This window comes from Gymnodraco acuticeps, unplaced genomic scaffold (assembly GCF_902827175.1).
Source record: "Gymnodraco acuticeps unplaced genomic scaffold, fGymAcu1.1, whole genome shotgun sequence".
Classification (NCBI taxonomy): Eukaryota; Metazoa; Chordata; class Actinopteri; order Perciformes; family Bathydraconidae; genus Gymnodraco; species Gymnodraco acuticeps.
In genome coordinates this window covers 2218301-2244510 of record NW_022990235.1, presented here as the reverse complement: position 1 = coordinate 2244510, position 26210 = coordinate 2218301, and the positions used below count along the sequence as shown (strand labels likewise).

The following is a 26210-nucleotide window of genomic DNA, read 5'->3' as shown; positions in this document are numbered from 1 at the left end:
TTTCAAAGAAGGCGGACTTAAAGCGACCCCCACAGTTGAGCTTCCTAGGGTTTTTCAATCCCGACCATTTCTTAAAGTGCATTTTGTAGGCGCTGACTTTAGGAGCGACGGTCAAAACGTGCGTAACGATAAACCACTAATATAGATATTAATACTCTCGCTGGGAAAAGCAGAAAACACGCAAGGAGAAAGAGATTGTGGCCATCCCATTTATTCCCACACCTCACTGGAATTAAATTGAAGGCTTCGTGAAAAGAACCTTTGGTAAGACTGAACAAATCGGAATTTAAGTTCACTTCTAGATATATTGCTGCTGTGTTTTTACATGATGCTTGTATTTAAGAGTTTTTAAAGAAAGGTTAAGCCTTGTAAAGTATTATTTTAAAAACAATGGTTATAGTATGACTTTTTTCCTCCAAACGAGACATTGGCTGTGTTGTAGCAGGAGGGAATACTGGAGATAATATGAACATTGTTACCAAGGATATATGATCTGATGGCACACAAAACTGCGGCATATGTCGTTGTCACCTTTGTGGGGATCAATAAAGACAGATAGTATGTTTGGCCCTCCTGCAGTGAGCACCAAGTCCAGATGTCAGGAGTGGACCATGTGCCTAAAGGAGTTAGTGACAGATTGTCCATCTATTGTCTCGGCACTGGTGTTGCATTTGGAATCTTTCTGTAGTAGGCTATACGTGTCGGTTCAGTCTGCAGGGCCGCCTTGCAACAGGTTAAACCAACAGCTGTATGAGGGGATACATGACCAAAGTGTGAATCCCAAGCATATTACTTTGTTTGGTAAAAAGGGCTGCAGAACATTTTGACTTGTTTTTTTACAAGCATGCAGTTGTCGGTCGTAAACGATACATTGTCGATTGATTCATTACGACCTTTTGTTGGTATTTAAGTCATTAAAAACCCTTTACTGCAGCCTACACCATTTTTTGAAAGCGGTATCAAAGCCGCATGGCTCCGAGTAAAACGCAACGACTATTTCCTTTTCCTCCTACTACCAAAAACCATATCCGACCAAACAGTCATACATAATTGGACGCCACAGAGTCTGCGTCAGAACACAATATATATATATATATATATCAGTAGCTTTAACAACCGGTAGCCGCCTTTTAAAGCATTTCGCCTTTGTTATTGTCAGCTAAATTTACCCATGTGGAGGGAAGCACTGGGAAGTTGAAGCTGCACATTATCACTCTTTGCTGACTGAGCCTATAACCCATGGGATATTGTGTTATAATGTGTGCCTGACAAGTTGACAACAATTCCTTGCATTAAATATAACGTTTCCCCTCACGAGTATTTGAGAGAATTCACTTGTGATTTCAATCTTTTATGTTTTACGCTTATAATGAAGGTGTGGCAGGGATTTGAAACACCCTGATGTTTCTTGTTTCTTATGTTAAATGCCATCTAATCATTCAAATTCAAATGTAACATACATGGCATATTTATACAATTAATCAACATCAAATGTATCAATTATTTTTGAACAGATTGAAATCTCACAAGCCACATTTTCATGTATATTAGAACACTTTAAATATTTGGGTTTCGAACCTTTGTTTGGACAAAATACTAGTCCTTTTTAGGATTAGGAAATGTTTGACTATGTTTTCTTTGTAGAGACATTTTATTACAAAAAGATAATAATTTAATGAAGAAAATTGATATAAAATATAATGATTGTTGGTTGGTTGTTGTTGGCATTTGGAAATGTGTGGGTGTGGAAATGTTTGTATTGCTGTGCAACAACTGTTAAGATGGTGTGAAACAAGACACTTAACCTCAAAGTGCTTGAATGCAGGTGATGAGTGGTCATCTAGTGAAGATATGTAACTTTCCAAGGAAGAACGTTAAATTAGGAAACATTTTTGAAAAACCAACTACTGAAACCATTTACCCAATTCTTGGATACAGAAAGTCTTCTGTCTGTGCATTCAAGGAGTGGTGAGGGGGTATGTTTTTGACTTTGGCCCCAATCTAAACACCAACACCCTATATAGTATATGGGTTTTCGTTTCGGGTTCATCACAGTGGAGAGTGAGCAGATAAGCTCGCCTGCGGTCAGTGACCCCAGTGTGTGCTGTGATCAAAGAGGCTGAGAGTTTGAGGTGGAGCCAGCAGGTGCGTGGCATGTGGAGCCCGGAGTTTTATCCATTTTAGAAGCCGCCAGCTGGACCCCCTTGTCACACTGGCGAGAAACGTGAATATCTGCGTTAAAGTCAGACCTAGTGTTAAGTGTCAGATACTCCAGAGGTTATTATTATCTTTGTCATGGGGCTCATAATCTGTGGGGCTGAACTTGACTATAGCATATGCTATTTATATGAAAGTCATTGGAGAGTCCTTTGTCAATGTTATCTATTTTAATGAATATAATCATCCAGTAATGATTAATGTTCCTTGCAGGCACTTTGATCTCACAGATTGTCTTTTTAGAAATCTTGTTTTTCTTCATCATCATATAGAAGATCAACCTGCCATTTTTTTTATCTGGTTTGTCTTGTGGCTTTCAGTCTGTTCAAAAAGTTTTTGTTTTGTGGTGTTCTGTAGCTCATGAAGAGTCAGTGCCAAATAAATGCTGCCTAAAAAAACCCCACCACCATTGCTTTGATTGAAAACAAAAGTACTCAAGCCTTGACCTGGCGAAACCCAGATCAGTACAATATGCATACAAAAAAACACAAGTCACCTGTAACATTATCACCTGCTATAGCTGATTTGCATTTATTTGGAGTTGCGTTTATGTCCACCTTGCAAATAATAAGTTCATATTCACTTTCCTTGTCCCTAGACTGCCCACTGTTTGGCTTTTGCGCAGGTAGCACAGTGTGTTTATCAGGGCTTCCCTGAAAACAGCTGCTGTCAAAAACAATTCTAGAGCAGCAAGAGTAAACCTAAACAGTGGCAGATGTTTCCAAACACAAAACTCTGTAAATGAACATAAAGTGAAATTATTATCAACACTATAATCTGAACACAACTGTAAATTGGCTGTATTCTGACTCTGGCTTGGTGTACAGTTACTGCCTATTAGTGGTTCTAAAGTCACACTTTACCACGACTCCTGTGTGGTATGTTTATTTTGTAAATATGTAGTCCTAAAGAGGTTCACTGGCAAAATACAGAAATGCACATGCTGATAAGAACATTTTAGTCTAGAAGTTAACATGTGTTATCCTACTTTTAGTGGCTTTACATATCAAAATAGGGATACTTTTTATAACGTCTGCAGTCTAAATATATAAATACAGTGGCATGTGCCCAAGTGGCCTGAATATCTACATGGAGTATAATTACCCTGAACCTACTGCTGCCAGCTGTAGGTTGCCAAGCTATTACTTAGAAAAGTTCCCGCAGCTTGTCATCATGTATGCATAGTTAATAGAAATGTACAGATTCCTTATGGTAACTTACAATGGGCTTCTTTTTCGTGAATAATACTGATACAAGCTAAGCTACATCACCTACCATTTACTTTACTTTCAAAAGGATCAAGATGATATTTGTACAGTTGCTGTTGTTACACTGCGTCTCACTTCATGCACACTGAAATGCATGTTGCTCAGTTTAAACACATGTGTTTAAACTTTCTTTGATGTTCCCATCATTCCCATCAGCCATAACATATCACCCTTCGTCTTTGTCTTTGAATCTACTGACACCAGCACATCATCTCATTATGAACCACAGCTGATTCCTCTTTACTTTATTGTGTACAGGGGACAGACAAAATACAAAAAGAATATATTTCAAAGTAATGCTGTCCAGTTAAATTACCATACAAAGTACCTCCATGGTGTACAAAGGGTCACTACATTAGATTGCACTACATTGAACATGTGTTTTTCTCTTTGTGTTATGTCCACCTCCCGTGTTCTACAGGATGTGTCAGTCGTCGCCTTCATACATGCATCAGTAGTGCTCATAGTTTCCTGATTTTGACCTAATGATTCAGTGGACCACCACTCACTTTATGAAGTCATGCAGCAAAGAGTTCTGGACCCCCAACAGCTGTTAAATCTGAGTCATTCCATTTACAATGGGTTTTAACACAAAAGTCACATTTACACATTGACATTTGCTATGCACTTGCTTCTGTTTGATTAATTAAATGCACATTTAGGGGTCTACCTGCCACCACTCTGCATGTGCTACCTGGAATAACATTAGTCGCTTTGGATAAAAGCGTCTAACAAGTAACACGTCATTAGCAGGCTTGTTGATGCCGCTCTGCAAATCATCATTTAGATGAAAGCTTATCTTGATATTCTCAGATAAACCTTTAAGTAAACACTTATTATGTTTCCAACTTGTAAACCGCATATTAAAACATATTCATGAATGTTAGGTTGCTGTAATGCTCCAGTTATTGTATAACAGTTATTGTATAACTGTTGAAGTTATACAATAACTGTTTTCTATGGTACGGTTACTGTACTGAGTTGTCAATCAGATTTATTAGGAAAATAATAAGCATGTAAGGGTAATTCAACGTAATATCCTTCCTATCATATGCAGATATACATTCCCAGAGATGATAGCAAATGTATATATATATATATATACATTTAAAGAATCCCTTTGTACAGACTACAGTGCCGGCAAATAAATCAGGGGAAAAAAGAAGTTCATGAGAAATGGAGCAATCTGTTAAACCTGCTTTTCCACAGAATAAAACATGTGATGTAGGTGCTGGCAGATTATGGCAGGACATGAGCATGTGTCCCCAGCAGGCACGTGGCTGAGATGAGCTGGTGCTACCTGGCACGGCTGAATGGACCTCGTGCCCGTTCCTGATATCCCACCACATGGGCCTCTCCTCATCTACATGTGCACTGCTCCCCTCTTACCCTGGCCCCACCCTGATTCATTTCCAACTCGTACGAGAAGAGATAGGAAATCAAGTGAAAACATTTTTAGATACATATTATCTCACAATAAACAGAAAATGTTTACATTTAATCATTATTAACCCTCCCATCTTGTCAAACATTTCAAATGTAACCTGAGTCCAATAACTCCTCCTGGTGCTCAATAGAAGAGGATATATTGCACTATGCATATCTTTCTCTCATAGACCATCATACTACTTCAATTATTCATTTGAAACATCAATATTTGCATCAAGCTCTTTCTTGGTTTTCTTGTTGATGTGATTATAATGACATTTTACAACCAGAATATTCTTCAGATGACCCAAACAGCTTAGAAGATCAGCAAACCGTATAGCTAGTTTCAGTATAGCCAGCAGCACAACAATCACTATGTTAAACACATCTGTCAAGTCTTTAACAAGCTGTCTTATCTCACCTTTAGACATGGCTAAACGGTACAGCCTATACGCTAGCGAAGATTACACAGCACTAATAGTACCAGCGCTGTACGGTTTTTAAATATCAAATTGACCTGAGGTTACCTGATCTCAGGCTTGGTCGGTATACAGACGTTGCTTCAGAGTTTCTGTCCTTTTGTTTTAATGCAGCTGATTTTTTGTGACTTCCTGTTGTTGCACCTTGACTTTACCTGAGAAATGCAACAGATTGATGTGGTCTCAAAGGTGTTTATTACACTTCTTAAAAACCCAGAAAAACGGCTGGAAATGTTTTATTTTATGGCTGGGTGATTTCCCTAATTGTTTCCATTGAAAAACACTCCCCGGGTTATGCTAGCAATTACTTGGATTGACTTTATTGGAAGTACCAGTTAAGCATTGTTTCCTTTTCTCCATATAATAGGTACCAAAGGACATATCTCCTCTAGACAACTTTGTATATGATTATTTTATTATTGTGTTTTGTGCTGTACTGTGTAATACTTGTTTCCCTTGGATACAGAGAAGGCTTTCTCTCAGCTCACAGCTGTTATTGAAATAAACATAATCATATTTACTTAGTCTGACTGAGAGCAGAAAATAAATTAGTCAAATGGTAACCTTTGCAAAGGAAAAGTATTCAATTTCCCCTGCCTTGACAAATCTAAGGTACTTGTTATTGGCTTGTAAAATTCAGGATATTGAAGTATAAAAACCTAAATGCACTTTTTTGTTTTATCACATACTGTAATAAATATCTCATTCTTGAACTTTACCTTCACCACTAAAGATAGAATTTGTGTAGCACTCTCAGATATAACGCAGTATTCAGTACAAAGTACCTCCTTTTGTAGTATACATGTAAGTGGCTCCAGGCTCATCTGCTGTTCTTTTTGTTTTTCATGCACAAAAAAGCATATTGAATCCCTGGAAGCCACAATTGGAATTAATTTGAAGGGAGAGTGGGAATATGTGTGATGCCTAAATCAGGTTGTGTATCACTGATGATGCAACACATTATGATGAATTTCATTTAAGAAATGAAGTTGCTCTTCACTTTCTTTTCCTCAAAGTCCCTCTTGAAACGATGATAACCTAAGTTTGACATTGCAACAGAAAGTATTGGCTTTTAAAGCTGTGTTACAGGATATGTTAACTTTGGGCAGATACAACTATTCACTAAATAAGGAAATGGAGGATCTCTGTGAGGTCACACGTTTTAGTTTTCAAGGTTTAAGTAAGATGGTTCTCGAAGTTGTGTTCCTATCTAAGATTGTTTGTTAATGGACAGGCCACCATGTCTAATTATTGTGTTTAGTGTTGTTTATAGTGACTTTGTTTTATTGCTCTCAGCTTTCATTTGTAGCTGCAGTGACAGTGAATCAATGGCCCTCTTTAATTGTAGGGTTGGAATAGCAGTATCAGTGATCTTCTGGCTGAGAGGATACTGTGAACACAACTGAGCTGCTGTACATTTGTCACAGAGTAAGCAGCAAACAACAACCTATTGTCTCTCAGAATTCTCACCGTAAAGAAGTGAAGAGGATTCATTTATGTCGCTGGAATCATGGGAGGCAATGACAAGTTAGTTCTTCATTAGTAATACAGCTGAAACTCCAGTTACTTTCATTATTTATTCATCTGACCATGATCTTTTCCAAATGAATTGTTTGTTTAAAAATCCAATTATATTTAGTTTAATAAGATATAAAACATAGAAAAGCAGGAATTATCCACAGTGTATTCAACAGAGTCCTTATCTTAACAGCTTCCAAGTGATTGATCGATTTACAATCTCCTTTTCAGAAAACCCCACGCTTACACATTAGAATACACATTTGAAATGTATAATTATAGTATCATGATAATAACTGTTTTAAAAACCACTTTCTCAGTCATTTAAAGTCTGTTGTGGAGAGTGATTAAGCATTTTGTTTGATCACATTGTGCTCAAATTCGTCATTAAAACCACTGTGTCCCTGTGTGGGATGTGAACACTAGTATTTCAAAGGCTTGTTACATTAGCTGCATAAAGGACAAGAGCAAACAAAAGTCCAAAAAACTCAAACAGACCTTGACCTTTGACCGTGTGGTCTGGACTTGTTTGCCTTGCTCAGTACAGAAGTTCTGCAAGCATAAGAAACTAGCCATACTTTCTAGCTTTTTTATCTCAGCCGGTGATCATTTACAGCGAAGTACCATTCATGTTGGGTTATGTATTGCAGAAGTTTTGCTGAACAAATAGAATTAGTGGGAAAATGAGGTCAGGTCTTGGGTGCTGGAAGTCACTGTGTCAACAGCAGAGCTGAGTCATTGCTACACTGATGTTGTACTGACAAATATTGCATATAAGGATTCATGACGCCTATCATTGATCTCAGAAATGTCCGTACATTATCACAGGAACAGCTGTTTTAGCTAATAGGCACACTGCTCTTTGAAAGTGAAAAGGTGTTGTACATAATTACAATTTAGCAAACAGAAATTAAGGCAATTACGCTAAACACAACTGCAATGTGTAAAGCCCGAACACCTGAAACTAAAGGCCTACCTATACAAAGTGAATCATTCATTGTTCATCACATTTTTGTAAAAGATCTAGAAACATATTTTCTTAAAAAAATTGTGAAATATAGACTACAGCTTGCAACCAACCCAGTCCCATCCACCTAACCCTAACCACTAAGGAGAGCAGAAATAAACAAAACATTTATAAATAACTAATCTGTTTGAATTTGGCAGAAAATGTCCTTACATAGAACCCGCTGACCATAGTTAGAAACTGATGAAATTGTTTTCTGTAATATTGCCTCTTAAACAAGCGAACTCACTTACATGTACTGCTTGTGATTCATGTCCTTTTTCCTTCTTCCCCAGATATTCAAGTTATTGAGCGACCTACTTCATCATAAACATACAAGCCAAAAAATAATAAATTAATAACTTGGATGATGGAACCCGCTCAGTCAGAGATCTTATCCAACGGGAAAAGTCACGACCTTGGAGGGGAAATGGTTGTGCCAATGAAGATGATGCAAGAAGAGGATGTGTAAGTATCTTCCTCTATTTCAAACACAGATCAATGGTTGCCCATTTGTCACTTACACATGGCATTGTTAATGGCATTATAACACAGCATGTGTGATGCACTTTTGACTGTAATACTTTCTGTATTGTTATTTTACCTGTGCGAAAACTAAATCCTGGATTATTTGACCTCAAACTAACTTAAAAAGAGACTATTCGATGTACATAACTTTGTCCCTGGGATGAAAGTTTATAATAATAACCCCGGAAAACTGATCTGAAGAGTGACATACAGTATGACTTACTTCCAGCATTATGTTCACTTTGTGAATTGCATGTTAACCTTGTTTTTTGCTTGCCTCATCGGTTGGATCCTTTAAAAGAAATGGCACTCAAACAGTCAGGTATGTATGTGGAGATTTGTGTGAATGGGTTTTTCAACTGCATATTTGTAACCATGCTTTTGATAATGCATAAAACCAAGAATTTCTTCAGCAGATGTGTGCCTAGTATCCAAAGATAGATAGAGAGACCAATAATTAAAAGTGATACATTTGTGTCCTAGATTTGATGATCCTGATGGAGCGCTGGAGAATGAGGAGTTTTTGCCAAGTGGAGACGGGAAAAAAAATATACATTTCACAGATGTAAGTGAAGTTTACAGACATTGAACAACAGTAAGACTTGACATCAGGTTTTTTTCTTTTTTATATTGAATGCTCTTGTTTTTTTCACCCATCAGTTTGAAGGAAAGACCTCTTTTGGCATGTCTGTCTTCAACCTGGGTAATGCTATTATGGGCAGTGGAATCTTGGGATTGGCATATGCCATGGCCAACACTGGCATACTTCTTTTCTTGTAAGTAAATAAAATAAATATCCATGTTAATTGGTGCCAAAGTATGAATTAGAAGCCATCCACTTCAAACTATCAAACAAATGCAAATGTACTTTTGTTGATGGTTGCAATTCTGAATTGTTCTAAGTTTCCAAACTTTTCAATGTGTTTCTGTGGGCCTGGACCGAAAGCTATACTACTCCACTGGAGTGTGGAGAATGTCAAATGTTTTAATTCACTTGAGAATACGATATTTGCCAACAGCATTATAAAGACCTGAGACTCTCTAATGTACTCGAGGGATGACAATTAAGGAGTCGGTAGATAGGGTGGCGCGAATAAGAAGACGAGTGGTGCTGGTTACTTACAGGAGTGATTTAGTGTCTGTCATGACATCGTGAAACATATCATGTACCGTGATATGCCCTCCCCTACTTATACCCTTTTCCTCAGGCTTCATACACACCCCAGAATAACAGCCCAGAATAACCTTTGTCAAAGGCATCTGGATTTCTCATTTTCAGAATGCTGCTGTCAGAGCATAACCTGGGATGTCTTGGTCATATAGTATACCATATGGTATGTAAGACGCTTTGGATAAAAGCGTCTAACAAATGACATGTAATGTAATGTAATATAGTCTGTGTTTGTGTAGCTGATGAGAGTGAGTAGAACTAGTATTGAAAATATGAGGTCAGTTCAATGCTAGAGCTTTGAAAGAGTAGCTCCTCCAATGATGGATGCTGCAGGTAATTTCAGGTAATAGAATCCCTGTTGGTATTTGGGTCAGCGGTATTCCAACTAAATATGCAGGGACTGGTTTTATGTAAGTGAATCATTGTTATGTAGCATAATGTTCCGGAGGTATTACAGTTGCTATTAGTTGATATATACATTACTTACACATACTATTGGCTGTGTAGCAAATCACCCAATGTTATCCATTAGCTCATTACAACAGATCACAATAAAACTCAAACACATTTACAGACTTTTGGACGGTGTTATGCTGGTATATTTCTATGGGATTACAGGCAAGTGGATGTTTTAGGGGAATAGGCCAGAGGCATTCAAAACAATCTTAATTCATGGAAAGCAAACAGAATAGCTTTTCAAGTTTTTGCAATATTTTCCCGTATAGTCACTTGTGTGTTTGATGGTGTTGCGTGTTTAAATGTCTCTGTCATACACACCTATGTTCTAAAGGTTTGGTACTCTTTTGGACTGCCCACTTTATTCGTAAGAGAACCCTTGATCCATCGGACATACAAATAGACATTCTCATTCCTCGTCAGCATATTTCCAATGAGACACAGAAATAGAGAAATCAAGAAGGATCAGTAGCAAGAGGAGAATATTTCAAAGAACACATCGCACTACACGGTATATTTTCTAAAGCATATCTATAAAACAAATGCCCGTTTGTGAGTTTAGTCGAACTTGAGTTGCTTCTGACTTCAGAAAGCTTGGACAGTTTACAGAGCCGTTGCTATGCTTGAGGTGATGGTGAAATATGAGGGCTCGACCCTCATCCTTCTGCCTATACAGACAAGGGCCATTGGAATATTTTCACTACAGTTGTGACACAAGATACAAACACTTTATAGAAATACTGGGAAAGGTCTGACAAAGCAGATAGATATGGGATCAACCTCTGACCCTTGCTGACCTGAGACCCCTGTGCTGTCTTGACTCTTCAGGAGGAACACTCTATATCTTTGTGGTAATAGAGTTTTGTCTACGACTCTCGTTTCTGTACTTTGTCACAGGTTCCTTCTGACTGCAGTAGCAGCTTTGTCATCTTACTCCATTCATCTGCTGCTCAAATCCTCAGGCATTGTGGGTAAGCCTTGGGTGTTGTCTCTGCTTTTATTTTTACATATTATTGTGTTGAGTTGTGTTATCAGAAATATATGTATACATAATTTTACATGACATGTATCCAACTTTATGCAACCAGAATAATCCAAAGTGACATAGATATCTGATTAATGGTTCCTGACTATTAATCAAGCAAATTATTCCCAAAAAAAGGACTCAAAACGTAATCGGACTACCTTTATTTATACTATTGCAGTCAATTTGCTTATTCCAGTTGTACAATCAAATACAATTATTACAATTGTTTACATCTCCTACGGATTTGTATAAAAAAAATGTAGTTCCCAGTTTACTGAACTTCTTTAATGGATTCGATTTATTATAACAAGGCTAATTAAAAAATAAGTGCATTCTATGATCTGGTGTGTCCATGTTTTCTTGTTTTAAAAAAATATGAAAACTATGAAATGTACAAATGGTTTTAATCCAACATTCACAAATAACTTTTTGTTGTTGTTGTATTTTATTGTGTTGCTCAAAGGCACTTATCAGCCAACATAACTGAGTAAATACTAATGTAATTGCAATCTGTTCACAGGAATTCGAGCTTATGAACTACTTGGATACAGGGCCTTTGGCACTCCTGGAAAAATGGCTGCTGGTATAGCAATCACTCTGCAGAATATTGGAGGTAAAGGGCTTTAAAATGACTGATATGATTAACCAATAAGAACAAGCTAAATCATTCTTTGGTAAAGGTGGACTTTAAAAGAAATGTAGCTCTAAAACCTTTTGAACGTATTAAAAAAAGAGTTGAATTTGATGATAATATACCACCACTCTTCCAAATTGTATAAGATCACCTGATTGCTTAATCACACATATATGACCTTGGTTTCCTCAGTAGTAGCTACCACTGATAGTTACACACAAATTATGTGACTTGGCTTTGCCGATGTCTATTTGCTCAGGAAGCACACAGGCATGCTGGGTCAAATGTTCACCTTTTGTCTGTCTTTTCTGTTATAGCTATGTCCAGCTACCTGTACATTGTGAAATCGGAGTTACCGCTGGTAATCCAAACTTTCCTGAAGGCAGATCCCGAATCTCAGTGAGTATGATCACTTTAGTGCTGCTAGTGAAAGGCGCGTGATACCTGCCAGCTGTCCAGGCAGTGTGTGCCAGGTCAAGGGGCCTGGCACACACTGTGGACAGAGAATATATCCATTTTGCACCATTCATTGATTCGGTCAGCTTGGGGGTGTGATGAAAATGGCTCCCTGTAATTGGCTAAACTGCAGGGGGCCCATGCTTGGGTACTATCTGTCAGTTATGTCTACACACAACCTAAACCCTCAGTGCTGTCAGCTTGTGAAGGCAAGCAGTGTTTACGTCAGAGCCATGCCACAGACACAGACACTTTGAATAAGGCCCGGAAAACTGAAGTGGATTCTAGCTGCCTGTTCAAATCTAAAAACAAACCATGTTCTCAGAAGGGATTGCAGCTACGTTAGCAGTCACTCTTTAAAAATCTCAGGCCTGAAAAATAAAAATAAACTTCAGAAATATCTGACAGCAACCCATCTCACCACACTTGTGTTTAACCTGTTGCAGCTAAACATATAGGCAGCCCTCTTAGGTATCTAACATTCAATTCAATGCATAATATATCCTTTACAGTAGACATGCATATACTCAATTGTCCAACTATCATTGGGTGAAGTGTTTTTTCTTTATTCCCTTTTAGAAAGCTCTTTCATAACCATTCTGAAGGGCACATCATTGGCCTTTATCATGCATTCATTTTGGAGCAAGATACACTTATATCTGTTTGTGTGAATTCAATCAATCCATCAATGTTTATTTATATAGCCCAATATCACAAATGTTACATTTGTCTCAGTGGACTTCACAGTTTGTACAGAATATCAGTATGACAATACGACACCCTCTGTCCTTAGACCCTCACATCGTAAAAGGAAAAACTTCCAGAGAAAACCCACAGTTTAAAGGGGAAAATGGGAGAAACCTCAGGGAGAGCAACAGAGGAGGGATCCCTCTCCCAGGACGGACAGACGTGCAATAGATGCCGTGTGTAAATCAAAGAGACAATACATTTTACAGCGTAGGTAGACCAAATGTTTGGAAAGACCAAATGTTTGGAAATGCACGTGTCTATAATAATAAGATGAATCCACGAGGATGTCAACAATCCTGTGGGAGCCATCAGGGAAGTATGATGAGAGTCAGGCAGGACCACAGCGAAGTCCAGGACTCAGATCCAGAACTCAGGATAGAGGATCCAGGACACAGGACCACAGCAACAGGATCAGCCTAGACTCAGGATCCCGGCGTAGATATAGACACAAAAAATAAATGTGGGGGAAGCTGGGTTAATCGGAACATGAGAGTACACAGGTACAGACAGACAGAAGGAAGAAGTAAGGTGTCCCCCCCGACAGTCTAAGCCTATAGCAGCTAAACTAACGTGTCTACGTACATGCACTCCCTTAGGATAGGTTGAGGGATAAGGGGTAGCAAGTAAGAAGTAAGGAACAGAGGTGGAGAGGAACAACGTGTCTACGTACATGCACTCCCTTAGGATAGGTTGAGGGAAAAGGGTAGCAAGTAAGAAGAAACGGAGGTGGAGAGGCACACGCAGGGAGAAAGGTCCCCACTGGAACCTTAATTGGAATTGGTGAGAGGTACAGTAAGGAGTAGGTCTGTGGCTACGTTCCACACTCCTCGGCCGGAATAGGCCTCTCTGCAACCTGTTACCCTCTAATAGAACCTCGAGAGGTCAGAGAGGGGAAAGGTTTTGGATAAAGTTTTAAATATAAGATCTTAGTTTTTAGGATTTAAGTGAAAGAGTAAGAACTAAAATGTATAGGTGAAGAGGCACAACGTGTCTACGTCAATGCACTCTTATTAGATTATTTTATTTTATCACTATAAGCTTTATCAAAAAGGAAGGTCTTAAGCGTACTCTTAAAAACGGATAGGGTGTCTGGCGCCCGAACACAAACTGGGAGCTGATTCCACAAATGTGAAGCTTGATAAGAAAAGGCTCTGGCTCCCATTGTACTTTTAGAGACTCTAGGAACAACCAACAACCATGCATTCTTGGAACGCAGTGCCCTAGTAGGACAGTAGGGTATAATGAGTTCTTTAAGGTATGATGGCGCCTGCCCATTATGGGCTTTGTAGGCGAGAAGAAGAATTTTACATTCTATCCTATGTTCTATAGGGAGCCAGTGCAAGGCAGCCAAAACTGGAGTAATGTGGTCCCTTTTCCGAACTCTAGTTAGTACACGTGCTGCAGCATTTTGAATCAGCTGAAGCGACTTAACTGACTTTTTGGTACACCCTGATAATAAAGAGTTACAATAATCCAGCCTTGAAGTAACAAATGCATGGACTAGTTTCTCTGCATCGTTTTGAGGCAAGATATGCCTGATTTTTGCAATGTTGCGTAGATGAAAGAAGGCGGTCCTTGAGATTGATTTTATGTGGGCGTTAAAAGATAAATCCTGATCAAATATAACACCAAGGTTCCTTACAGTCTCACTTGAGGCCAAATTAATGCCATCCATAATTAGTATATCTTTAGATAATTTGTTTCATAGATTCTTTGGGCCGAGTACAATAACTTCAGTTGTAGCCGTGTTTAACATCAAAAAGTTTAAGGTCATCCACGTTTTTAAGTCCTTGAGGCAGTCTTGAATTTTATTTAGGTGATTGGTTTTATCAGGCTTGATGGATAAATATAGTTGAGTATCATCCGCATAACAGTGGAAATGTACAGAATGATTCCTTATATATTGCCTAGCGGAAGCATATATAGTGTGAACAAAATAGGTCCAAGCACTGAGCCCTGTGGCACTCCATGGCTAACTTTGGTTTGCATGGAAGATTCATTGTTGACACTCACAAACTGAGAGCGTTCAGACAAATAGGACCTAAACCAGCCTAAAGCAGTTCCCTTTATGCCAACTATGTGCTCTAGTCTTTGCAATAGGATATCATGGTTGATAGTATCAAATGCAGCACTGAGATCGAGTAAAACAAGAATAGAGACAAGTCCCTTGTCTGAGGCTATTAGAAGGTCATTTGTGACTTTAACAAGAGCTGTCTCTGTGCTATGATGTGTTCTAAAGCCAGACTGAAAATCTTCAAATAAATCATTGTTTTTTAAGTAATTCATTTCAGGGCTCAAATGCTGATTGACACATTAAGTATTACCACTGTCAATGTCTGTGGGTCAAACACACCCAAATGACAGCAGCAGGTGGTGTAACATGGTTGCCAAATACTGAGGCCGAGCATAAGGACAGGTCAGATGGCCAGTACTCGGCACACTGTTCATTTCCACTGGGCACACCTCTTGCAGTTCAGATCTGTGGCGTCAGAAGAACAGGCTGGAATGAGGAACGGGTGGCAGGGGGGCGGGGCTGTCGGTTGCATGGTCACACAAGGAGAAGGTCAGATATTTGGAAGTAGTAGGAATTCACACAGGGCTGTTGTCTTGTCTAGGCTCTATAAAGAAAATCCAAAATAATTCAAAAGATAATTCAAACACTACTAGGCCTTCCCTAACCAAATAGCTTACTTATGAGGCCAAAGTATTGCAAACACATGCTTAAATGCAGAACTTGCAATTTTCCGTTGAAGACTTGTAATTTGACCTGGACTTGTCCTCAATGACTCGAAATCCAATACAGTTTAACTTGGCTTGGATTGGACTTGTTTGACTGGGGTCTTGACCTTCCCATTTGCAGCTCTGGGTTCACAGCAGCTACATTTCATCTCACATGCAAAAGCTTATTTAGCCATTTTATATGACAAGCAGGCTACATTTCTAAAGAGGGCATGACCTGTGGTTCCTGTGACTTCCCCTGCTTTCAAGGGAGTCCACCTCACGCAAGCATGCGCACATGAATGGGCAGAGAATCCAGAACTTCACTCAACCATATCGAAACAACTGAGAACAAACTACCTTACTTATTGGAACAGAAACTCACACACAAAAACATCACCTTATCACCTAAAAAGAGAGAACACTGTGGCAAATCTCGCAGTACGGTGCATATATCCCCGTATGCTGTATGTATGGCAGACAGCTGATCTGACTGGTTGTGTTTCATCAGAAGGTTAAGAATAACAGGATTAAGAGCTTTAACAGGAGCTATAGTCAACACAGGTGGTTCTATATGCAAGGATTTAGGAGACAATGGCCCTTGATGGTTTCTATAAGCTTCCTGTTGCTAGGGCTCATCTCAGTTCTACAGCTACTGATGTTTTAGATGTTCTTTCACTGCTAACTGCTACCAATTATACCAAGATTAAGTATATTATATTAACAGGTCGCCCACCTCAATGACTGACATCTTTTCACATGACTATAAACATACTATTTGTTCATAATAAATAAATACTTTTATTCAAAGTTTTTGCATACAACACAAGGTCACAGCAATAGTATGGCAAATAACGTCATAGAGCCCCACTGTAGCACTAATGTGTGGGCTTTACAAGGCCTATGTTTTATGAAGGGTATTCACAGGAAAACGTTTGTATATTGGGAGGAAGTGCGCACACCCACATATAGCAAACAATGATATATATATATATATATAGGATTATATATTGCATACAATCTTCAATTACATAAAGTGTATTCCAGCACTTCTGTTGAGAGCAACATATCAGACACATTTTCCATGATGTCGGGGCCAACAATGTTCCCAGCAGGTTGCGGTCCGTCTGGCAAATGCAACGCGTCAACCATTTATCCCTTAACAACCAATTGTTGCTCTCAGACCATTTAATTTTAGAAAAAGACCAACAGTTTATCTACATATATAAACATATTTCTTACCGTCTAAAACTTTTTTCCACTGTATTTGTGTCGCTGTCTCTCTGTTAGCTGCATCTCTGTGCCAATGTTTGAAATATTGAGCTCATCAAAGTAAACAATATTTCTCTCCAAACAGTCTGTGGTACTTGAATGGAAACTACTTGGTCGTGATGGTCTCTGCCAGTATCATCTTGCCCCTGGCTCTGATGAAACAGCTTGGTGAGTAACGAGCACATTGGGACCTCTGCTCCCCAGACTAAGACATTAGTATTGACCACCAAGGAATATTAGTCTATTTCTCATCAGATTGCACACACACTGCAATAGACTAATATTCCTTGGTGGTAAATACTAATAGATAAATAGTTGTGGGTCTTAAGCTACTGTATGGAAGTCCAGGTCTGCCAAAGAAACAAACAAAAAAAGCTAGGCATTACATTTTAATTGCTCATGGTAAGTCGTCATGATCAGACAGTAGTTCAACATTATCAGATGCAAAAACTGCCAGGCTCATTCATTTTGATTTAGCTTAGTTTTTACTACACATCATTTATCTTTTTGCAGTTGAAATCGGCTTCTAGTTTTTTGTTCCTGAGCCGTAGTTTCTGCCTCCTGGGGTTAACGATGTCCTTGAACTTTTCTGCCTCTCTCTCTGTATTCACTCAGGCCTTTATGTGAATTCTGTCAACAAGTTTAGACCCTTACGCTGTTGTACGTTTGCAAAATATATATTTTGTATACATGGGTATAACACTTGTTTATTAGGATTATGTTTTATTTAGACAAAGAGCCAATTTATATAATGACATTTTGATGGAGCTGTGTTACCTTAAAGTCAAGCAATTAGTGTGTGTCTTTATCCCCCGCTGGCAGTGGAAACAGCAGGTGCCCAATTAGACATCATTTTCCCTGAGTTGATCCCATCCTCAATCTGAGTTACTCATTAATACATGAAATACATGCTCTTTGGGTCTCACAGTGATTTGAGGTGATGTAGACGCCTCATTTATAGAACAGTGGGAAGCCTTCAGACTGTAAGCTTTGTGAAGTTCATGTGTAACTAAATCAGTTTGCAATACAACACATGAAGGTCAAATGGATCAGGAGCTGTGACATTAATGGCCCTTTTATCTTCATGTGCAGGTTACCTCGGCTATACCAGTGGATTTTCCCTCAGCTGTATGGTGTTTTTTCTCTCTGCGGTAAGTCGGTCCAGCTCACATTGTAGCACCTCATCACAGTAACTCTTCACAAGGAGGCGTATTTGTTCTGGCATGTCATCTTGGCACTCATGTTTCTCACTTTCCCACCCTCATCCCTTTCCCACCCTCTTCTCTATTTTCAGTGGTATGTGGCTATCTTTGATAAGGCGAATAAACAAGCCTCTTAATATGCATCATAGGTTGACCGTAAAAAGTACTTTAATCACACTTATTTGGTGGCTGACCCTGACATATCCTTTCACGCACCTTGTCTTTGAGACTCTCTCTTTCCTTCTTTCGCATCCCTCTGCAGGTTATCTATAAGAAGTTTCAGATTCCCTGCCCATTTGAAGAGTTCTCAGCCAACAGTACTGCTGAGCACCTCAGCCTGAATGTCTCAAGTCACGGCCACGAGTACAACAACGGTCTGGTTCACGAAGACGACTGCACTCCACGCTTGTTCAAACTCAACTCACAGGTAGGAAGCCGAGGTGCAGACAGTCTGCTTATCTGGATTGTTTTTTAACATTAAGTCCACGAATGTCAATGTCTGCAGAGTTCCCACAGTTATTTTGGTAGGCTTGGTTGCTCTGCTAATCACATGTTAATGTGTTCTTCACAGACAGCATACACAATCCCCATCCTGGCTTTCGCCTTTGTTTGCCACCCTGAGGTCCTCCCCATCTACACCGAGCTCCGCAAGTGAGTCTCCCTTCTGTAACCTGTCAATATTATAATAATATGTCATTGCATTTACACTTTCAACTTTCTGATTTCAGTCCAACGCAGAAGAGGATGCAGAAGCTTTCCAACATCTCAATCTTAGTCATGTACACCATGTATTTTCTGGCAGCTCTCTTTGGTTACCTGACCTTTTTGGGTGAGCAACTTTTATTCTTTCTCTTAATTACATTAGAAACATTTAAATGTTATGTAAGTATCAGTAAGTATAGTTATATCTTACTGTCAAAAGATACACAGTAAAGCAAAAGGAGAGCTGAATTCGCTTATAGAGAGAGATGCTTTTTGTGAAAACTTCAAAGTGACTTTGTGATCAAATCCCTACATCAGGGGTCCCCAAACTTTTTCCTGTGAGGGCCACATAACTTTTCCCTTCTCTGATGGGGGCCGGGTCAGTTTGTAACAGAAAAAGTGTGACGATCGCATGGGTGTCTAAACGTAAACATTTATTGTTTTCTAGAAAGCCATACATAACCAAATATTAATAACCCTTTCCGGGATCTTCACAGAAAAAAAGTCAGGAAATAAATAATAACACTATTAATGAAATAAATAACACTTTATGAAATAAATAATAACCAAATAACCCTCTCTGGGTTCTTCACAGAAAAAAAGTCCATTGAAAATTACTGTAACTTTCTGTTGTGCCGTGCACAATCTTAACAGGTAAAAGTTTAGCTTAGTTGTCAGAGCAGAATCTCTCAAAATAAACGTGGATTTACGTAAAAAAATAAATAAATTCGGGGTTTGGGTGTTTTGTTTGATTTTAAACAAACAAAGTCTTGGCTTTCAGAATATGAAACTTTTATTTCCAATTTATTTATTTCTCACTCGCAATCTGCTCTTCCGCAGCGCCGCCCCCCCCTCACTCCGCTGAAATTATGAATGTAAGAGTATAGTAATCATAGATAACACTGCAGGGTCCGTTACAGTTTGTTTTCATCTGATTTCAATTAAACAAAGTCTTGGCTTTCAGAATATTAAACTTGTTTCGGCAAATTCAGATGATAAATACAACTTTGAAGCTTCGGCATAATTACAAGCGGAGAACGGCAGGCATAACAACAGCCGGTGTTTCTCGTGAGTGTTTTCCCCGGGAAACAAACACAATACACACAAACGCAAAATTACACAAGCACACACACTCACATACACACGTATACACACACACTCGCAAGCTTCCCCTCCAAACGAAAATATCTTCCCTCGGTAGTATTTTGATCATTTGCTCCGCTAATAATCAATCAGATCGATGGATTCCAGAGAAGAGACAAATTTGAAGGCCTTTTTCTCAAAATGATGACTCGGTGACAGTCATTATATAATGTGACATATTTCGCTTAATATTTGAAGTACAAAAACAATCCTGAAAGCTAGGAATCTCGTCTTTCCAACAGTGTATACAACTCAAAAGGTGTCTTCGGGTCAATGCGACTGATTTCGATAGAGCAGGTCACAACATTTTGACAGGGGCTAGTCTAGGATTCGCGTGGCCAGACTGAAAAAAATAAATAAATAATAATAATAATTAAAAAAAATCATAATGCGTCTCTGGTATTGTTCAGGGGGCCGGGCCAAATGTGGAGGCGGGCCGTACCCGGCCCGCGGGCCTTAGTTTGGGGACCACTGCCCTACATGATCAAAAATCTCTAGCATTACATTCAAGCCTTGTGGTGAGTAACATGGATAGTATGCCTTATAGAAAAAAAGAAGAAGTTTATTTTGTGCTTACAAATATATAACAAAAGGAATGTACCTATAAACAAACTGTAACCAAGTTTCCTGGGAGGGTACACTAAAGAATCAACAGACAATACAAACATTTTATTTATAACACCATTACATTGAATATATCATACAAACAATTTTTCGAACAAATCTCGAAGCACCCATCATATATTATTACCTACACAATAATCCAAGACAACTTTAAAATTACATTCATTACATTTTAAAAACATAGATCAGTAGTGTTTGCTCCAGTCTGGCCAATTCTATAATTGTGTCTGAATTGGGGATCTACAGGGTCTGACATTTGATGAAAAAACGATTTACTTACCCTAATTGCAAAATGTGTATTGTGGAAAAATACGGTGGTTGCAGTTATGTATTTGTAACCCACTCAAATAATGCCAGTGAGTAGAAAGCTATTGCCTGCATTGTTCTTCTCTTCCTACTCATAGAGCCTTAGCTCCCTCTTGTGGTGACAATGTGATGAATTCTCTTAACATGAGAGAAGTTGACTAACAAGCTTTCTACCTTTTTTCTATTATTTCAATAGGCAACGTGGAACCTGAACTGCTGCACACTTACAGCCGGATTGATCCTTACGACACTCTGATCCTGTGTGTGAGAGTGGCCGTCCTCACAGCTGTGACGCTGACCGTCCCCATCGTGTTGTTCCCTGTACGTTTGTTGATGATTTCTTCCCTGCGATGCTTAATGCATATGATATTGTAGTGTTTTGTCCTCATTGAGTCCTCTACCTGTCTCTCTGCAGGTACGTAGAGCCATCCAGCATATGTTGTTCCCCACTAAGTCTTTCAACTGGCTGCGTCACATTGGCATTGCTATGGTTCTGCTTACCCTGATCAACATGCTGGTGATATTTGCTCCCAACATCCTAAGCATCTTCAGCATCATTGGTGAGTACAGATCCGACCATAGATCTGAAACTGTATCAAAAGTAACAAAGTAGTGTGATGGGCATTAATCAATTAATTAAAAAACTGTACTGCAGAAGGCCCTTCTGGGGATTTCTATGTTATTAGCTCCTCCACTTAATGTTAAGATTTATATATAGGAGGACTGTCCAAGAAACAACCTCACCATTTATTGAGGGTATAATTAAGGAACCTCTCAGAGAGCAATGGGAAAGACACATTTGAAAGAGATTAAATAAAGATAAAATAAAATAACAACAAAGACAGTATTTTTTGTGTAATCCTTCTGACAGACAGACAAAAACTAAAACTGAACATTAGAAAAATAACTGCATTGCAAATAGCAGTAATCTCTCCTAACGGTCTTACTTATTCATCCACTAGTTTCGACAATAGTTGATATTCTACATAAATGATGTGATCATGGCAGTGTTTGTTGTGTTTCAAGCTTTCAAGTTCCTGACAAACAAAGTACATAAAAGCAAAACTAAAACACTTGACCAGCTCATGTTTGGTCACGGACGACCTGATGACCTGAGTCAATATTAATGTCACTCAGTGTCTTCATGTTTTACAGGTTAGAAGTCAAAGTTGAAAACAATTATGTCAAAGGACTGCCAAGGGCAATGTGAAAGCCTCTGGTTCTGCTTTGATAAACATGTGCATGCAGATGATACAATATATGGATCTGTTTTGTAAATTGTTAGGGTTCACAATTTCAGTTAATATCTGTGTTATTTTTTGCTTAACAGCTGAAAAAGTATGTAAACTGTCAGATTATGATCACATCAGTCATCTTATCATTCCAATTCAAAAAATAAATATCCTTAAATTTGAAGTTAGTCTAGACAAATGTTTGTAATCTGTCCTGATATGTTCATGATTGAAACAAAAATGTTTTCAACCTTAGAGATGTACTTTGGCTAACTGTTACCACTGTCAGAACGTTTCTGTTGCAAGTTACATAGCCTACTACATGACAGTAAACATAATGTCAAAAATAGACTGCACCTTTAAAAACGTCATTAGAAAACTGAAAAGGATTAGATTTACAGTACATAGGCTATGTTTCATCTTCTTGTCGGTGCAGTGCTGTATGCTCTGTGCCTAACCAGCCCTTTCTCTCTGTCTCCTTACAGGTGCCACGTCGGCTCCATGCCTCATTTTCATCTTCCCTGCTGTCTTTTACATCCGCATCGTTCCCAAAGAAGATGAACCCATGAATTCTGTTCCTAAAATAATGGTGAGGCCTTGAAGTCATTCTCTCTTTATTGATTCGTTAAGTTAATTTGATGATTATCCTGTGTGATATAGGCTTTCTTCTTGATAATCACTGTCTGTGCTCCTTTTCTCAACCTCTCAGGCTGCCTGTTTTGCTGCTTTGGGGGTCATCTTCATGGTGATGAGTCTGAGCTTCATCATCATCGACTGGAGCACAGGGGGCGGTCTCGCTGCTGGAGGCCACTAGATGCTGCCTTAGTGTGTGAGCTCCAGACAGGGGGAAACATAACTGGCAATGTAAAGGGAGCTCTGTCACCTTAGTGGAAACACACTAACAGTGTGTTGGTTGGAATCACACTGCTCAAGTTAAATTAACTTTTTGACTGTAACTTAACACATATCTGAACAAAATCCTTGCTTAATGATGTTGTATAATTCAGTTTAGTGCAATTGTGATGCACATTTTATAAATAATCAGGACTATACAGGGTATATTTTTATTACCATCTGTTATTGCGACTTTAATTTCCTCTTTATTTACACACAAACAACTGCAGCTGGTACTGTATAGAAAAAGAAGGAATGCTTGTCTGTAAGGTTGAAGACAGGAAGGCTTCAGAATATGCATGAGAAATAACTATACACAGATATTCATTATTTTCATTGCGATGCACAAAAATACAATAGAACCAGCTGCACTCTGAACTATTTATCACTATAAAACAAAAACAAAAGTGCTTTAAGGCTTTAGAGTGCAGTGACACTTCATTATATGATCTGTCGAGTTGTTACATACTGTGTCACACAAAGCTCTTGTTCCAGATCAACTCCCTTCAGAAACCCTGGTGCCTTTTAGCATTTGGAACAGCACACAAACACAGAGCAACAACAGGAGTATATATTTATTTAGCTACTATATCTTTGTTTTTTAATTTCAAATAGACTATATTTAACTACTGTATATGATAAATACAATAATCCAAATATATCACAATATAGTTTTTTTTGTTTAAGCTTACAGTATATAAATGATGGAAATATTTACGACTGAAGATATTTTAAATGTTTGATAAAATGCAAAGAGCTTGCTCTTAGGGTTATACCTCCTTCATAGAACTTTTAACACACATGCCGAACTTTGACCTTAAATATAAACTCAGTACAGCTACAGCTAGTTTTAACCTAACAGTTCATTACCCCCTTAACATGTTTGTTCCCCCTTTACAAGTCTCATTCAGTTTTTATAAATTCACAAACCAAACTTTATACCAAATTAAGATCTTAATATGTACCTTCAGGTTTAAACAATTCGTTGAACTTAAATGACACATCTAGTCAAAATCGAAATGTTAAATGAAAGGAATAATTGGGGATATTTCCTTATTCACTTTCTTCGAGAGTTGCAGAGATGGGAAAATTAAAACCACTCTTACATATGTGTGCAGCAGATACATACAACCAGGAGATGGTAACAAGGGGGGAAACAGCCTGGCTCTGTCCTGGGGTCAAAAGCCTGGCAGCACCTCTAAAGCTCACTATCAAAGACTTAAAATCCGGGAGTCACTTACCTCTAGTGAAACATCCAGTAATGCAGAGCAGGTTTTTGACTAAGGACAGCAGTATAAAGCAATGCACATATTAAATAACGTATTCAAATGAAAACACACAACTAAGGGTCATTTAGGGTCATATTTTTTAAAGATAATTTAAGTTAACCCAACCAAGCTAAATGGGTTCTTAACAATTCCTGGCCACACAAAATTGATTTGTAAAGATGAACCCACTGGTGGGACTGCAAGAATTTAACAAGTTAATTTTTATTAATTTGAAGATGTATTATGCTTCTGTGATTCCTTCGTAACTTTGTTTCCTTACTGGTTTTTAGTATATTGATCTGCTTTCACGCTTGTTGACTGTTTAGACTTGCGGTTAATGTTTCGCAGTCCAGTCCGTCCTGTAGTTGGTTTGGTGAACACAGGGATGTTCATTCTGACACTATGTTATTGTGATTCTGTACATTTGGCATCTTAAAGTGAAGTGTATTGAGGTGAAATCCTGTGATCTAGTTGTTAAATTGTTATATTAGTATTATGAAGCCCTTTTTAAACATTTTACATGAAACAATGTTTAGTTGTTTAATTGTATGGATGTGGATGGATACTTTAGGTGAATGTTGCTTCTCACAATATAACTACAACTTGCATATAAATTAACTTTTTACAGATTACAGGAGATTTCGTTTTACATAGAAACCACAAATGTGTTTAATAACAGCAGAAAAGGTTTAAGCCTAAGAAAAATAAAAATGTGCTGCTCTTTCCCCAAAGATCTTATATTTTATCACAATTCTAAGGCTTCAGAAAAGTCCTATGCAAGTCATCACTTCTTTCATTATATTTATGAATATCATATTTGCAGTTTTCTTTTTTACAGATAAATTATTTACCACAGCCGAGGAAATATGCACACACCAAACTCCGTCCCTTGTTTTTTCACAAGTGTTTGCTGTGGTTGTTGTGGGGTTATTGAAGGTTTAGTTTTTGTCACGTTGAGTGAATGTGTTCTTCACTTTTAGTGATCATGCCAAAATAACAACTGACTACCTACTGCATTGAAATGCCTTTAACTTTCAAACAGATATCACTGTTTCAATACCACATGCAGTATTTCAAATATGCATTCTTCATTAACCAAAAAAAACAACAATGTGAAATTTTATTATAGCTATTGTTTCAGACATATCTTTTTGGAAATGACACTATGATAAAATGATAATTAGATATATGAATTTTGGTGAATAAAATGCGGCTTTATATAAATAATGTATATAAATGTAAACCTTTTATATCGTGATGCATATTTACAGTAGCTTGTGTAAATAGCAGGGACTGCTTTAGTTTGGCAATAAAATAATTGTAGATGTTTTTACATTGCCTCTGTTGTCATCATTTCCCCTTCACTAAAACCAATATTTGTTTTAGCAGCACACATTATAGGGGAATGGGTTTAAGACATGTAACATATCCGCCGTACAGGTTTTTGGTGTGTTGCTAATGGTTTGTACCCGATAATTTATGATCGACAATGTAGGAGTATACTAAATTCATCCCAAATAAACATAGTTATGTACATGATTTAAGAAATTGTTTGGAAAGTGTTCTTATATCTGTCGAGGCTAAGCTATGTTGACTTAAAAAAAACATTAGACCCAAACTTTAGGTTGTCATGATCCCTCAATGCTGACCTTGTTATGTCAACATTCAGCAAGTTTTTGCTATAAGACATAGACAATACTTATTTAATATTTGATATGGGAAAAACAGCAGACAAACACTATGTTTGTGTATTTCTGACACCTAAGGCATTCATTTATATGTTCTGCTACACTCAATAACTTGTTTACCAACAACTATGGCTGGGGTAGTGTGTGGTCATCTACCAATCAGAAGGTTTGATCCCAGCCCCTGCAGTCAACATATCATTGTATCCCTGGGAAATCTAACTCA

General features: G+C 38.2%; 1 protein-coding gene across 2 annotated transcripts; it reads left to right on the top strand.

Moving 5' to 3' along the window:
* On the top strand, window positions 1-25632 carry slc38a3b (solute carrier family 38 member 3b). 2 transcript variants are annotated; one of them, XM_034219114.1, is made up of 17 exons: window positions 4-264; window positions 8213-8384; window positions 8746-8766; window positions 8928-9009; window positions 9105-9220; window positions 10969-11042; window positions 11619-11711; window positions 12050-12131; window positions 17014-17096; window positions 18021-18079; window positions 18393-18557; window positions 18702-18781; window positions 18859-18959; window positions 21102-21226; window positions 21321-21465; window positions 22623-22726; window positions 22847-25632. In XM_034219114.1, exons 2-17 carry the CDS (start codon window positions 8284-8286, stop codon window positions 22949-22951), a joined length of 1536 nt encoding a protein of 511 aa, XP_034075005.1. In that variant the 5' UTR covers window positions 4-264; window positions 8213-8283; the 3' UTR covers window positions 22952-25632. The 2 variants fall into 2 exon arrangements, with proteins under 2 accessions (XP_034075006.1, XP_034075005.1); XM_034219115.1 differs by lacking the exon at window positions 8746-8766 and having other exon boundaries at window positions 1-264.
* Window positions 25633-26210: the final 578 nt, after the last annotated feature.